The sequence below is a fragment of the Anomaloglossus baeobatrachus genome, chromosome 10, assembly GCF_048569485.1.
Source record: "Anomaloglossus baeobatrachus isolate aAnoBae1 chromosome 10, aAnoBae1.hap1, whole genome shotgun sequence".
NCBI classification, from domain to species: domain Eukaryota; kingdom Metazoa; phylum Chordata; class Amphibia; order Anura; family Aromobatidae; genus Anomaloglossus; species Anomaloglossus baeobatrachus.
The window spans coordinates 190,765,580-190,780,219 of NC_134362.1; the positions used below are offsets into that span (position 1 = coordinate 190,765,580).

Consider the following 14,640-nt stretch of genomic DNA (forward strand, 5'->3'; position numbering starts at 1 on the left):
CATGGGTGGAATGAGCTTGCATGAATCGTGATGATGGACAATACTGTTTTTATGGGGGGGTTTTCATGCAAAATGTAGTTGTAGCTCTTTTTGTTTGCGTTTTCTATATAGTTAAAGTTTCAAGGCCTTGGGCGGCTGAAGTGACAAGCGTAGACCAAGTACAATAAATTTGACGACTAAAGTTAACCAGCTGCCCTAAGCATGTGCCTGGTATGGCCATACGATAAACACACGCCAACCTCGATGGATATGTACACAGCTGTGAGAGCGCTCCTAGACTCCATTTAACATGGCGTTCACCTTTATGATGAAAATCTGATTTTATCTACACGATTGTGTTTATTTTACACGTCAGACATAGTCTTGAGATTCCATCGAGCTTTAACTGCGATTGCACATTAATAGTCTGGGAATGATAATGTACAGTAGTCACTGTTGAGAGTTGAGCTCTGGGGCTTTATACACCACGGTCCCCCCTTGTCGAGCCTCGCTGAGATGCTTATTAGCCGCAGATGGTAACAACCCGTCTATGAACTTCTGGATAGATCCTTGTGGTTTCATATGTACTGAAATTGTTAAATAACATTTGGAAGACTTTGGTTTTGGGCGATGTAGATGCAGATGACCAGAGCCGGTGTAAATTGGATATATTGGATTGTACAAATAAATACACCCTTGAGCTGTAACATTAAGGCTGAATTCTGATGTCTGTGAAACATGGATTGTCTACGAAACGCAATGTACGGACTGGACGAGGGTCTCCAGACCTGAACTTGACAGCTTTATAAATTCCTCTAACTCTATTAAGTTCAGGTCAGAAGACCCATGTCTGAATGAGTCCTAAAAAAGATGAAGTGGATAACATTGATTATTTAATGACAATGGCTTGTGTCAAGGTGGCAAGTGAACAGTCAGTTCTTGAAATTGATATGTTGGAAGTAAGAAAAATAAACAAGCATAATGAAAGGAGTAACTTTGACAAGGGCCAACATGTGATGACTATACGACTTGGTCAGAGCATGTCCGAAAAGGCAGGTGTTGAGCGTTTCCAGTACAAAGTGGGTAGTATCTACCAAAAGTGGCTCAAGGAATGACAATTGGTGAACTGGTGACAGGGTCATGGTAAACTAAGGCCGAATTCAGGTATCTCTGAACTATGGTCTATGAATGAACCACAGTGGTCGGCCTTGCCATAGGTCTACCAACCCAAACTCAATAGCCAATCATTGTGGTTCACACTTGGACCATTTGTCACGATCGTGAGTTGAGGCCAAAAGCTTATTGATTTGATTGGAAAGAAAAGGCTACCCCGTCCCGATCCCACAAGAGTTACCTTGCCTCAAATGTTGGACTTCTACCAAGGTCTTGTGGAGTTCATGGCTTGGTGGGTCAGTGCTGTTGGCAATGGACCCAAGGCAGGTTTTGGTGCATGTGAGATGTAGGAATACGTATATACAGGCCAGTATGATTTGTTTTGGATTGTTTATTCCATTTTCAGCTGTGACAATTTTTATTTTTTTTTTTTTTACTTGAAAGTAGGAGGAGAAATCCCGTTGGACATGCGGCTGGGAGGTGGACAGCTGGTGTCAGAGGAACTCATGAACCTGGGCGAGAGTTTCACGCAAACAAACGACCCTTCCCTGAAACTTTTCCAGTGTGCAGTGTGTAATCGCTTCACCACGGATAACCTGGACATGCTTGGCCTCCATATGGGAGCGGAGCGCAGTCTACCCGAAGAGGAATGGAAGTCGGTGGTTGGAGATTGTTACCAGTGTAATTTATGTCGATATACCACTCAGCTGAAGGCCAACTTTCAGTTGCACTGTAAGACTGACAAACACGTTCAGAAGTACCAGCTTGTGGCTCATATCAAAGAAGGGGGCAAAGCCAACGAGTGGAGGTTGAAATGTGTCGCCATTGGGAACCCAGTGCATCTCAAGTGCAACGCCTGTGACTATTACACCAACAGCCTGGACAAGCTCCGTCTGCACACTGTGAACACCAGACACGAGGCCAGCCTCAAACTGTACAAGGTAAAACGCTGATGTAACGCCGATAAGTGCACACAATTGATAGTCCTTTGCTCTACTCGGGCTTTACCTTAGGAGCTATGACTGTTCGGACTAATAAGTGCAAAGATATTTTACGTGGAGTGATTGGTATTGATGGATGTGAAAACTTCGGTTTTGGGTCCTGTGCCGGAGGTTGGGTAGATCGAGCTCGATCAGTTGAGATCAACCAATAAAGCTGCAAAATTAGGGGCTGTTTTTACACCGTGGAAACTTGGGCTATTTATAATTTAGGATACATTTTATAATATGACTTATTATTATGCATACAGTATAAGTTTTTTTTTATTTTGTATCTGCTCCATTAGGCCTTATTCCTATTTCTGGCGGGGCTCTGGTTCTCTAACAGCTCGGTGCTGTAAGAATAAAGGCAGTGAAAATCCCGTAAATAGCCTTTTGCTCGCCCCATAGAATTCCTCCAGACGTTTCTATTGATTTTCACTGGACTTAAAGCCTCACCCTCCTCTCTAATCATTCCATAATGGCTTTAGTATGAACGGTCAGGTACAGTTCCCCATAAATCTCGTCTGGCTTCTTCCACCTACCTTCCATCCACGCACACACACACACTCCGCAAACTAACCTCTCCCTCGTCTCCCCTACACTCTACTTAATGGGAATGTCACAGCGCAGCGTCTCCCCATCTCCCCCGACTCCCTGACCACACTCTACGAGGGAGACCGGGCCGAGGACGAGAGTGGTCCTCAGACCAAGAGTTCACATCTGAGGTGGATTGAGATTGATTGCATGTTATGTTTCCTCTTGCAAATGTAATCCATTAGGCTGGCACATCTATAATCAGGTTAGAGCAGAGTTAACTGCATGTAATCAACTTCTACACTGTCAGATACCGAAAATCCCTCCAGATGCCAGAATAGTGTGCAAAACAAGACCGTGTGCATCCAGGAGTGCAAGGCTCTCAGTGGGGGCACGAGTCCGAGGGGCCACGTCTGGAAAGACAATTTAGAGCTTGAAAAGAGGCAGCAATCTGGTTTTGGTTAAAGGTGAATATTGAATCACTTGGCTTTTATCCCTGGTTGGTCCCTGACAGCATCCAGCCCTTAATGATATTTTGCCTTTTTCTGAGCTGACCATCTAATAAGGAGAGAAAAGAAAATCCCCCATCAGAAGGATCAGATTAATCTTCTGCCCTTTGGATCCTCGTAGATCTTGTGATGGTCGTAAAGATATTACGTTGGATCTGTTCCAGTTAGTACTATGTTTTTTGGGTTTTTTTTGGGGTGGGTTCCTGGGCAAACTCCAGTTTTAAGTGCACAAAGGATGACTTCTATTGACAAACAGATGGCTTTGATTTGGCTTTATGAAGAATATATGAAAGTGAAGACATTTCCATTATTAAAGGGGTTTTCCACTTTGGACAATTCTTACTTTGCAAGGCCAATAAATTGAGCAAAACAGTTCCTCCCTTCTGGGACCGTCGCATTGATCAGCTGTGATCTTTGCCTAAACCTGCATAATGCCAACTGGCAACGTGCTTGCCGGTCGGTGGTCATTTAACAACCTTTTCCGCAGACCAACCCTGCTTCAGATGAGCATTGAACGATCTGTAATGGGATGAGATTGATCTTGGCAGCACAGGTTTCGTTTACACAGGACAATATGCTCCCGAGAACATTGATTTTTTTTTTCTTTTCACCCAACGAACAAGCGTTTTGCTCCATCGTCAAGTTTAAAAGCCACAATTATCGAGAAACAAGACTACCTAGAAACTGCGAGGAACTACCACTAGGTGTCACCAGATGCAATTACTGGGAAGTCAAACAATCCGGAGGTCAGGAGCCAGGAGGTCACGAATGAAACACAGGGATGAAATAAAACCAAGGTCAGAGCACAAACCGCAGGTCAGAAGCCAGGAAATCACATAAGGTACACTGGGGAAAAGTGGAGCCAAGGTCAGGGTACAAGCCGGAGGTCAGAAGCTAGGAAGTCACATAAGGTATACTGGGGTAAAAGTGGAGCCGAGATCAGGGCACAAGCTGGAGGTGAGAAGCAAGAAAGTCACGTAAGGTACACTGGGGGTGAAAAGCGGAGCCAAGGTCAGGATACAAGCTGGAGGTCAGGAGCCGGGGAACAACGTCAGAGTCAGGGACATGGGAGAAGAGGGTTAACAGGTCCGGAGTAGGAGGACAAGATCAAAGCACAAACTGGAGCCAGAGCACTTACTGCAGGCAGGAACTACAGCTGGCGGTGTTCCAGGTGAGGTTGCTCCCTAATGAAGCAGAGCAATCACCTGTCCCTCCCAATACCAGCACAGAAGCCAAGAACGGGAAACCACCCGTCCACCGGCGCAAAATACAAAACAGAACACCGGCTCTGCTGAAGAGCAGAGCACCACGAATCAGAATCATGACACAAACACAATAATGGTGCGTTGTAACTTGGACTTAAGTGTTTTTCATTTTCTTGTAGCGCCACAACGATAAAAATTTGACACTACACACCACCCATTTAAATAATTGGGGTATTGCTCGTTGTCCGGAACGATGGATGCTCCACTCAAGAGACGATGACCAGAAACAGATCTATAAACTCAGAATGGGATGTACGGGAACGGGGTCACCAAACTGGACAACCCCTTTAAAATCTGGCTTGCATTCAAAGTATATGACTAGAGCACAAGCAGGGAAAGAACATGTTAAAACCAAGGCCAATCCCACAATGTGCAGAAATGAAAATATAGGGGCTTGTGAGCTATTGTGGGCACACTTCTGAGCACGGAGACCCCCTATGTGCCCTTGTGCTGTTCTGTATAAATGACTCTAATTATCTGGTTTTGGATTGCATTGTGCTTCGTCTCTGCGCCGGTCTTATTGTTTCCTCTGTATGAAATGCCTGCTTGTTGTTTTTGGCCATTTTATGTTGATGTCGGTGATGGCCGCCTCCTGATCTACCGTCTAGCAGTCTGCAGTTTACCATTGATTCGATGAGGTTCAGGTTGGCGCACAGCGATGAAGTCCTTTTAAGTGTTTCCGACATAGATCCAGATGGATAACTGTATTTGCTGTAGGTAATTTCTTGCTGTTTTATGGTAGATTTATTGTATATGATGTTTTGCTATGTCATAGGTTACGATGTATTTTGTAGTGTAATTAGTAATGAAGCCGGTGCGGGTATTCCCTTTGCTTTCCAGGGATCGTCATCGCTATGGAAAGAATTGAGGTTGTTCACATTTATAGATCTGTGTGTATAATGATTACCTATAAGCATTATGCGTTGGCCTACAGCGCTAGAGAAGAGGTTCGCCAATTTTACCAGTTCTCAACCCTATTGCCAAACATGTCTACGGAGCAGTTACATCGACCGATGATTCTTTTGGTTAGACAATGGCCGCTCCTCTAGTCCCCGGCCGGTATTTCATACTTGCTTCATGTGGCCTGTGGATCTGGCAGCATGAATCTAATGACAGGTTCCTTTATAAGGTAAATTGATGAGATTCTGGCCACTACGTCACTCTTCCGTTCTTAGTCTATGGGCACCTATGACAGGTTAAAAATACTTTTTTATATATATATATATATATATATATATATATATATATATATATATATATATATATATATATATATATATAAAATATATTATATCTTAGTGTTTATCTTTTGTTACTAAAATAGCACTTACCTTCAGTCTGTAATCTTCATTAATTCATTAATTTTCAGACTCTGATATGCAGCCTGATCCAAGTTTGATTTTTCTCTTGTAGGAGTGTCTCTCCCAGTAATATAGTCTGGATGAGAGGCCTGTGTGTCTCTCCCAGTGATATAGGCTGGATGTGAGCTCTGTGTGTGTGTCCCAGTAATATAGGCTGGATGTGAGGTCTGTGTGTCTCTCCCAGGGATATAGGCTGGATGTGAGCTCTGTGTGTCTCTCCCGGTAATATAGGCTGGTTGTTAGCTCTGTGTGTCTCTCCCAGTAATATAGGCTGGATGTGAGCTCTGTGTGTCTCTCCCAGTAATATAGGCTGGATGTGAGCTCTGTGTGTCTCTCCCAGTAATATAGGCTGACTAAGAGGCCTGTGTGTCTCTCCCAGTAATACAGGCTGGTTGTTAGCTCTGTGTGTCTCTCCCAGTAATATAGGCTGGATGTGAGCTCTGTGTGTCTCTCCAGTAATATAGGCTGGATGTGAGCTCTGTGTGCCTCTCCCAGTAATATAGGCTGGATGTGAGGTATGCGTGTCTCTCCCAGTAATATAGGCTGGATGTGAGGTCTGTGTATCTCTCCCAGTAATATAGGCTGGATGTGAGGTCTGTGTATCTCTCCCAGTAATATAGGCTGGATGTGAGGTCTGTTTGTCTCTTCCAGTAATATAGGCTGGATGTGAGCTCTGTGTGTCTCTCCCAGTAATATAGGCTGGATGTGAGCTCTGTGTGTCTCTCCCAGTAATATAGGGTGGATGTGAGGTCTGTGTGTCTCTCCCAGTAATATAGGCTGGATGTGAGCTCTGTGTGTCTCTCCCAGTAATATAGGCTGACTGAGAGGCCTCTGTGTTTCCCAGTAGTATAGGCTGAATGAGCGGTTTGGGTGTCTCTCCCAGTAATATAGGCTGGATGTGAGGTCTGTTTGTCTCTTCCAGTAATATAGGCTGGATGTGAGCTCTGTGTGTCTCTCCCAGTAATATAGGCTGGATGTGAGCTCTGTGTGTCTCTCCCAGTAATATAGGGTGGATGTGAGGTCTGTGTGTCTCTCCCAGTAATATAGGCTGGATGTGAGCTCTGTGTGTCTCTCCCAGTAATATAGGCTGACTGAGAGGCCTCTGTGTTTCCCAGTAGTATAGGCTGAATGAGCGGTTTGGGTGTCTCTCCCAGTAATATAGGTTGGGTGTGAGGTCTGTGTGTCTCTCCCAGTAATATAGGCTGGATGTGAGCTCTGTGTGTCTCTCCCAGTAATATAGGCTGGATGTGAGCTCTGTGTGCCTCTCCCAGTAATATAGGCTGGATGTGAGGTATGTGTGTCTCTTCCAGTAATATAGGCTGGATGTGAGGTCTGTGTGTCTCTCCCAGTAATATAGGCTGGATGTGATATCTGTGTGTCTCTCCCAGTAATATAGGCTGGATGTGAGCTCTGTGTGTCTCTCCCAGTAATATAGGCTGGATGTGAGCTCTGTGTGCCTCTCCCAGTAATATAGGCTGGATGTGAGGTATGTGTGTCTCTTCCAGTAATATAGGCTGGATGTGAGCTCTGTGTGTCTCTCCCAGTAATATAGGCTGGATGTGAGCTCTGTGTGTCTCTCCCAGTAATATAGGCTGGATGTGAGCTCTGTCTGTCTCTCCCAGTAATATAGGCTGGATGTGAGGTCTGTGTGTCTCTCCCAGTAATATAGGCTGGATGTGAGCTCTGTGTGTCTCTCCTAGTAATATAGGCTGGATGTGAGGTCTGTGTGTCTCTCCCAGTAATATAGGCTGGATGTGATATCTGTGTGTCTCTCCCAGTAATATAGGCTGGATGTGAGCTCTGTGTGTCTCTCCCAGTAATATAGGCTGGATGTGAGCTCTGTGTGCCTCCCAGTAATATAGGCTGGATGTGAGGTCTGTGTGTCTCTCCCAGTAATACAGGCTGGTTGTTAGCTCTGTGTGTCTCTCCCAGTAATATAGGCTGGATGTGAGCTCTGTGTGTCTCTCCAGTAATATAGGCTGGATGTGAGCTCTGTGTGCCTCTCCCAGTAATATAGGCTGGATGTGAGGTATGCGTGTCTCTCCCAGTAATATAGGCTGGATGTGAGGTCTGTGTATCTCTCCCAGTAATATAGGCTGGATGTGAGGTCTGTGTATCTCTCCCAGTAATATAGGCTGGATGTGAGGTCTGTTTGTCTCTTCCAGTAATATAGGCTGGATGTGAGCTCTGTGTGTCTCTCCCAGTAATATAGGCTGGATGTGAGCTCTGTGTGTCTCTCCCAGTAATATAGGGTGGATGTGAGGTCTGTGTGTCTCTCCCAGTAATATAGGCTGGATGTGAGCTCTGTGTGTCTCTCCCAGTAATATAGGCTGACTGAGAGGCCTCTGTGTTTCCCAGTAGTATAGGCTGAATGAGCGGTTTGGGTGTCTCTCCCAGTAATATAGGTTGGGTGTGAGGTCTGTGTGTCTCTCCCAGTAATATAGGCTGGATGTGAGCTCTGTGTGTCTCTCCCAGTAATATAGGCTGGATGTGAGCTCTGTGTGCCTCTCCCAGTAATATAGGCTGGATGTGAGGTATGTGTGTCTCTTCCAGTAATATAGGCTGGATGTGAGCTCTGTGTGTCTCTCCCAGTAATATAGGCTGGATGTGAGCTCTGTGTGTCTCTCCCAGTAATATAGGCTGGATGTGAGCTCTGTCTGTCTCTCCCAGTAATATAGGCTGGATGTGAGGTCTGTGTGTCTCTCCCAGTAATATAGGCTGGATGTGAGCTCTGTGTGTCTCTCCTAGTAATATAGGCTGGATGTGAGGTCTGTGTGTCTCTCCCAGTAATATAGGCTGGATGTGATATCTGTGTGTCTCTCCCAGTAATATAGGCTGGATGTGAGCTCTGTGTGTCTCTCCCAGTAATATAGGCTGGATGTGAGCTCTGTGTGCCTCCCAGTAATATAGGCTGGATGTGAGGTCTGTGTGTCTCTCCCAGTAATATAGGCTGGATGTGAGGTCTGTGTATCTCTCCCAGTAATATAGGCTGGATGTGAGGTCTGTGTCTCTCCCAGTAATATAGGCTGGATGTGAGCTCTGTGTGTCTCTCCCAGTAATATAGGCTGGATGTGAGGTCTGTGTGTCTCTCCCAGTAATATAGGCTGGATGTGAGGTCTGTGTGTCTCTCCCAGTAATATAGGCTGGATGTGAGCTCTGTGTGTCTCTCCCAGTAATATAGGCTGGATGTGAGCTCTGTGTGTCTCTCCCAGTAATATAGGCTGGATGTGAGGTCTGTGTTTCTCTCTCAGTAATATAGGCTGGATGTGAGCTCTGTGTGTCTCTCCCAGTAATATAGGCTGGATGTGAGGTCTGTGTCTCTCCCAGTAATATAGGATGGATGTGAGGTCTGTGTGTCTCTCCCAGTAATATAGGCTGGATGTGAGGTCTGTGTGTCTCTCCCAGTAATATAGGCTGGATGTGAGGTCTGTGCGTCTCTCCATCTTAAAACGGCTGAGAGTACCTATCATAGGTCTCCTGCAATATGTGATCCCAAAGTTAACCAGCAGGCTAGCAGACATTAACTCCTGCTAGTCTGATCACTAATGAGCACATAACTGGTTGACGCCCGAGCCTGCCTGTGCACCTCGGAAGCAGCAGAGAAAGTATAGTGAGGAGTGTCAGAGTCTATGGTCTGAACAGCGTCTGATGCTGCCATGACACTCTGCGGGTTTAGAGCAAAACATCGCGTAACATCTTAGACATGATTCGCACACGGCATTTTGCAGCATTGTTAACTATTTCTAAAACTTTGTAGCCAAAAATTAGGCGCTATGAAGGACACTTGATATATTTGTGGGAAGCACCAGGGGACCTAAGACTATTTCTTGCCAATAATTGATGTTTTTTCATAGCCCGAAGCTGACTGGCTTCTCTTGAAAAGTTAATCTGCCATTTTTGGATTTTTTTTCTTTTTTTCTTTTTTTTTTATCCGTGGTTGTAAATTTTCTTACACCAGTCGACCATTCTGCATCCCATCGATTAGACCACGGATCACGTCAGCTTTGTCCAAAATTGTTGTTTTAACGAGGCTAAGGCCTGCTTTACACGCTACAAGATATCTTACGATGTGTCGGCGGGGGCACGTCGTAAGTGACGCACATCCGGCATTGTAAGGTATGTTGTAGCGTGTGACAGCGACTTGCAATTGCGATTGAACGAAAAACCGTTCATCGCACGCATGTCGTTCATTCCTGACGAATTGAACGTCAGATTGCTCATCGTACCCGGGGTAGCGCACATCGCTCCGTGTGACACCCCGGGAACGATGAACAGATCTCACCTGCGTCCTGCGGCTCCCAGCCCACAATGCGGAAGAAAGGAGATGGGCGGGATGTTTACGTCCCGCTCAGCTCCGCCCATCCGCTTCTATTGGCCGGCTGCCACGTGACGTCGATGTGACGCCAAACGTCCCTCCCACTCCAGGAAGTGGACGTTCGCCGCCCATATCGAGGTCGTATGGTAGGTAAGTACGTGTGACGGGGGTTAATCGTATGTGCGGCACGTTCAACAAATTGAACGTGCTGCACATATGATGGGGGCGTTGCAAATCGCATACGATATCGTATGCGAAATTGCAATGTGTAAAGCAGGCTTTAGCCTTCCACAATATAAGTGACGAAAAACAACCATCCAAGATCTGTTTTACTTTACGAACAGGTCATGTTACAATTAAGATCTTTCAGTCGAAACCCGTCAATATGAACCGCTCATTCACATTAATGAATATATTTGAATGAAGTTGGAATAAAGAATATAAGAATTCCTTAAAATGCACCAATCACCAGGATTTTCCTATAAACCTGAAGCCAGTGCTATCCTGGCTCCATCATGCTGATTCTATACATACCTTTAGCTGTCAGCTCGGATGTATAGGTTTTGAAACACAAGCAAGTAAAGTTTCTTAAATGAGCAGCTTCTTGAATGACAGCAGCTGATAGCTGGAGTGGGGGTATTCATAGCGATTCCCGTCCCTTTGCCTGTCGTCCTCCCCCTGTTATTTTTGCTAACTCTATTATAGAATGATTTTACTAAGTGACTGGAAGGACCTGTGCTGATGTCATACCCATGTGACCAGAAGGGGCGGGGCCTCAGCCAACAGAGCTGATACCAGGAAGTAACATTATTTTTCTGTTGGCTGAGGCCCTGCCCCTTCTGGTCACATGGGTATGATATCAGCACAGGTCCTTCTAGTCACTTAGTAAAACGATTCTATAATAAAGTTAGCATAAATAACAGTGGGAGGATGGACAGGCAGGGAGGCGGGAATCACTATGAATACCCACCCCAGCTATTAGCTGCTGTCATTCAAAAAGCTGCTCATTTTTCAAACTTTACAAAACCTATACATCCGATCTCACAACTAAAGGTATGTATAGAATCAGCCTGATAGTGCCAGTATAGCACTGTATGTATAGAATCAGCCTGATAGTGCCAGTATAGCACTGGCTTTAGTTTATAGGAAAATCCTGGTGATTGGTGCGCTGGAGTTTTTTTCCTTTTGATTACAAGATCTGTAATGTCCGTCCAGCTTTAGCGCTCGCTCTCTGCACGGCAGGATTTCGGGAGGATTCCCGTAGAAAGGAAAAAGGCCATTTTTCCTTTGTGGATCCGGTGGTGGAATAACTGTTGATTTGTTGATTCAGCATAATTGATGCAACCTCATTTCCCACAGTTGATGAGGATTAGAGGAGCCTGGTTTAACAGTCTCATTTTCTGGTCCCAAAGCACACTTGTTTTAATGTGTTTCAGTTAATGAGGTAGAGGGGAGGAGGAGGTGTCGCTGAACGTGCGCAGACCTCGCGAGTCCCAACGTGCCACATTCCACAGATGATACGGCTACTAGTTCTGGTTTCGGGGGTCCGAGCCGCCACTTTTTTTTTTTTTTTTTGCTCGTTACGATACGTTTCCTTTTTTTTTTATATCTGCGTCTGCTCAGTGTTTCTTCTCCTGGCAACGTTCCTTCGCGTTTGTCATATCCAATAGACTGGGGAATGACAAGGCTCAGGCCTTCGGGGACCGCGCTCTGACAGATAGGCTGCATAAAACTAACAAAATGCAGGCGCTCGCAACTGGCAGCTTGCAACCATATGGGGAGCTTCTGTTTGTCTAGTGGGGAAGGTGGAGTGTCGGCTCTCACCATATAATGGGCCCAAGTGAAAGCTGTTATCTCCGGACTGGCACAACTCCAGTCCCCCTTGGCACATGCCGGATGACAGCTCCTTGGCGGCACGTGACGCTTTTCCCCAAGGCAAAGCCACCGTTGGTTTAAGTAGGCATTAAACAATTACCCAGGCTTTACTGCTCCTCACCTTCCGCAGATTGGCTCTATAAATTGTCAGCCTGCTGACATTTTAATGTGAATTATGTCATGTGGTATCCCCTTTGATTCGAACATGCCTCAGTTTGTAAATACATGAGGCACTCAAAGGCTTGTGGTTAGTATACACACAAGAGGCCTCGGGGTTTTTGGTGGGGGAGCGCGCAGGCAATGGCTCTCTCATTCTTCCTTATTCTCCTTCCGTCTGCCTTTTTTTTTTTTTTTTTTGCACCGACCTCTATCTTAAAGAGACAATGCCCATTTTTTTTTTTTTTTTTTTGGCCTCTATGTAATCATCCCTCGGCAGCGCTGCAGAATGAAGCTTCTAATCCTGCACAAAGCTGCTTTGCTCGTGTCTGTTTATGATAAATTAGACGGGGAAACTTGGGTGTGATTTTATTAGTTCCCACTCGTACATGCCTCCTGCTCTCATTTGCAGGGAGCGAAAAAAAAAAAAAAAGAGCAAAAGCAGATTTTTGCAGATTTGCAAGCTTTACGTGTCGAGCTGGATATTAACAACTGCGCTTTTTTTTTTTTTTAAAGGCTAAAGAATGCTCTGTGCCAGGGAAAAAAAAGCACAGAGAGCCTTAGGGGCGTGCAAACTTTAATGTACTTTTATTTTGTCTACGATTTTTTTTTTTTTTTTTGTATTTTTTTTTTTATTTAATACAATACTTTCATCCAAATTTACGGGGACGTATAATTTGTTCCAAATCAGTCACATACGCCAACTCCATGATATGCATTTTTGTTAGGCCTATACAGGCTTGTAATTGTACCCTTTAAGTCCCCCCCTTTACATGTCCGTGATTCCGGTACTGATGACATTCGTTTTCATAGGTACCGGAAGCATGGACCTATGCAGATCCATTAAAATCAATGGGTCTGTGCATACATCAGTGATTTGTCTCTGGCCGTGTGTCCATGTATTCCGCACAGAGAAGTCCATTTTTCTCCGGCAGCACTGATGTCACACGGACCGCACACTGATGTGATCCGTGTGACACGTAATGGAGAAAACGCGTGTTTTTGGAATAAAATGATTTTTTATACTCGCCTGTCTCCAGCGATGCTGTCTTCGGCGCTGCTGTTGCTTCTGGGCCCGCTCATTATGCTCATGCATATTCACTACACCGAAGACCCAGAAGCAGCAGCGCCGGAGACAGCAGCGCTGGAGACAGCAGCACTGGAGACAGCAGCACTGGAGACAGCAGCACTGGAGACAGCAGCACCGGAGACAGCAGCACCGGAGACAGCAGCGTCACAGACAGCAGCACCGGAGACAGCAGCGTCACAGACAGCAGCACCGGAGACAGCAGCGTCACAGACAGCAGCACCGGAGACAGCAGCACCGGAGACAGCAGCACCGGAGACAGCAGCACCGGAGACAGCAGCGTCAGACAGCAGCGCCGAGGACAGGTAAGTATAGAGTTCCTGCTCTCCGTGTGCTTTCAAGGATAGCGCATGGAGAACACACGTGTGCCAAAATCACGGCACACGGATGACCATATGCACCTTCAACACGTGTGTGTGTTTTTCACGGACATGTGAAAAAGGCCTTAAGCAGTGTTTTTCTACCACTCATGAATTTGAGTCATATATAGTCACCATTCACATACCAAGGTGGATTCGCATATAGCATTTTTCCATCTTTGATTTGGCCTCTGCCAATCCAAGGCACAATACACATGTGATCCGGGTAGATTTGGATGCAAAGGGTAAAATCTGCAGATTTATTTACTCACTTATATAGCACTTTACCTGCAGTTATCATCACTGTCCCCATCGGGGTTCACATTCTGAATTCCCTATCATTAAGTCTTTTGAGTGTGGGAGAAAACCAGGAGGAAACCCACGCACACACGGGGAGAACATACAAATTCCTTGCAGATGTTGTCCTTGGTGGGATTTGAACCCAGGGCCACAGCACCGCAAGACTGCAGTGCTAACCACTGAGCCATGGTGCAGTGCTAACTACTGAGCCACGGTGCAGTGCTAACTACTGAGCCACGGTGCAGTGCTAACAACTGAGCTACAATGCGGTACTAAATACCGAGCTACCGTGCAGTGCTAACCACTGAGCCACTGGGCAGTGCTAACCACTGAGCCACTGTGCAGTGCTAAATACCGAGCCACAGTGCAGTGCTAACCACTGAGCCACCGTGCGGTGCTAACCACTGAGAGACCGTGCAGTGCTAACCACTGAGCCACTGTGCAGTGCTAAATACCGAGTTACTGTGCAGTGTTAACCACTGAGCCACCATGAGGTGTTAACCACAGAGCCACCATACAGTGCTAAGCACTGCGTCATCATGCATTGCTATCACTGAGTCACCATGCAGTCTAACCACTGTTCACAGTGCAGTGCTAACTGCTGAGCCACCATAGTGTTAACCACTGAGTCACCATGCATTGCTATCCACTGAGCCACCATGCAGTCTAACCACTGAGCCACTGTGCTACCCAAATGCCCATTTTCCTAAAGTTCTGTGCTGACCCCTCCATGTACGCAGGGAGTGCTGTCCTGTAGCATTTTTGTATTTTTTTTATATTCCTTCTTTCTAAAGCTGACTTGCACCT

General features: G+C 45.8%; 1 protein-coding gene across 3 annotated transcripts in view; it reads left to right on the plus strand.

Annotated features, from left to right (window-relative positions):
• ZFHX3 (zinc finger homeobox 3) overlaps window positions 1-14,640 on the plus strand; it is a 174,779-nt gene that overhangs the window by 91,972 nt on the left and 68,167 nt on the right. For 2 of the 3 annotated variants that reach the window (XM_075326029.1, XM_075326027.1), the window contains exon 3: window positions 1,537-2,033. In XM_075326029.1, coding sequence (XP_075182144.1) covers window positions 1,537-2,033 — 497 coding nt within the window. The remainder of the gene's footprint in view (window positions 1-1,536; window positions 2,034-14,640) is intronic. The other variant, XM_075326030.1, reaches the window with a different exon arrangement.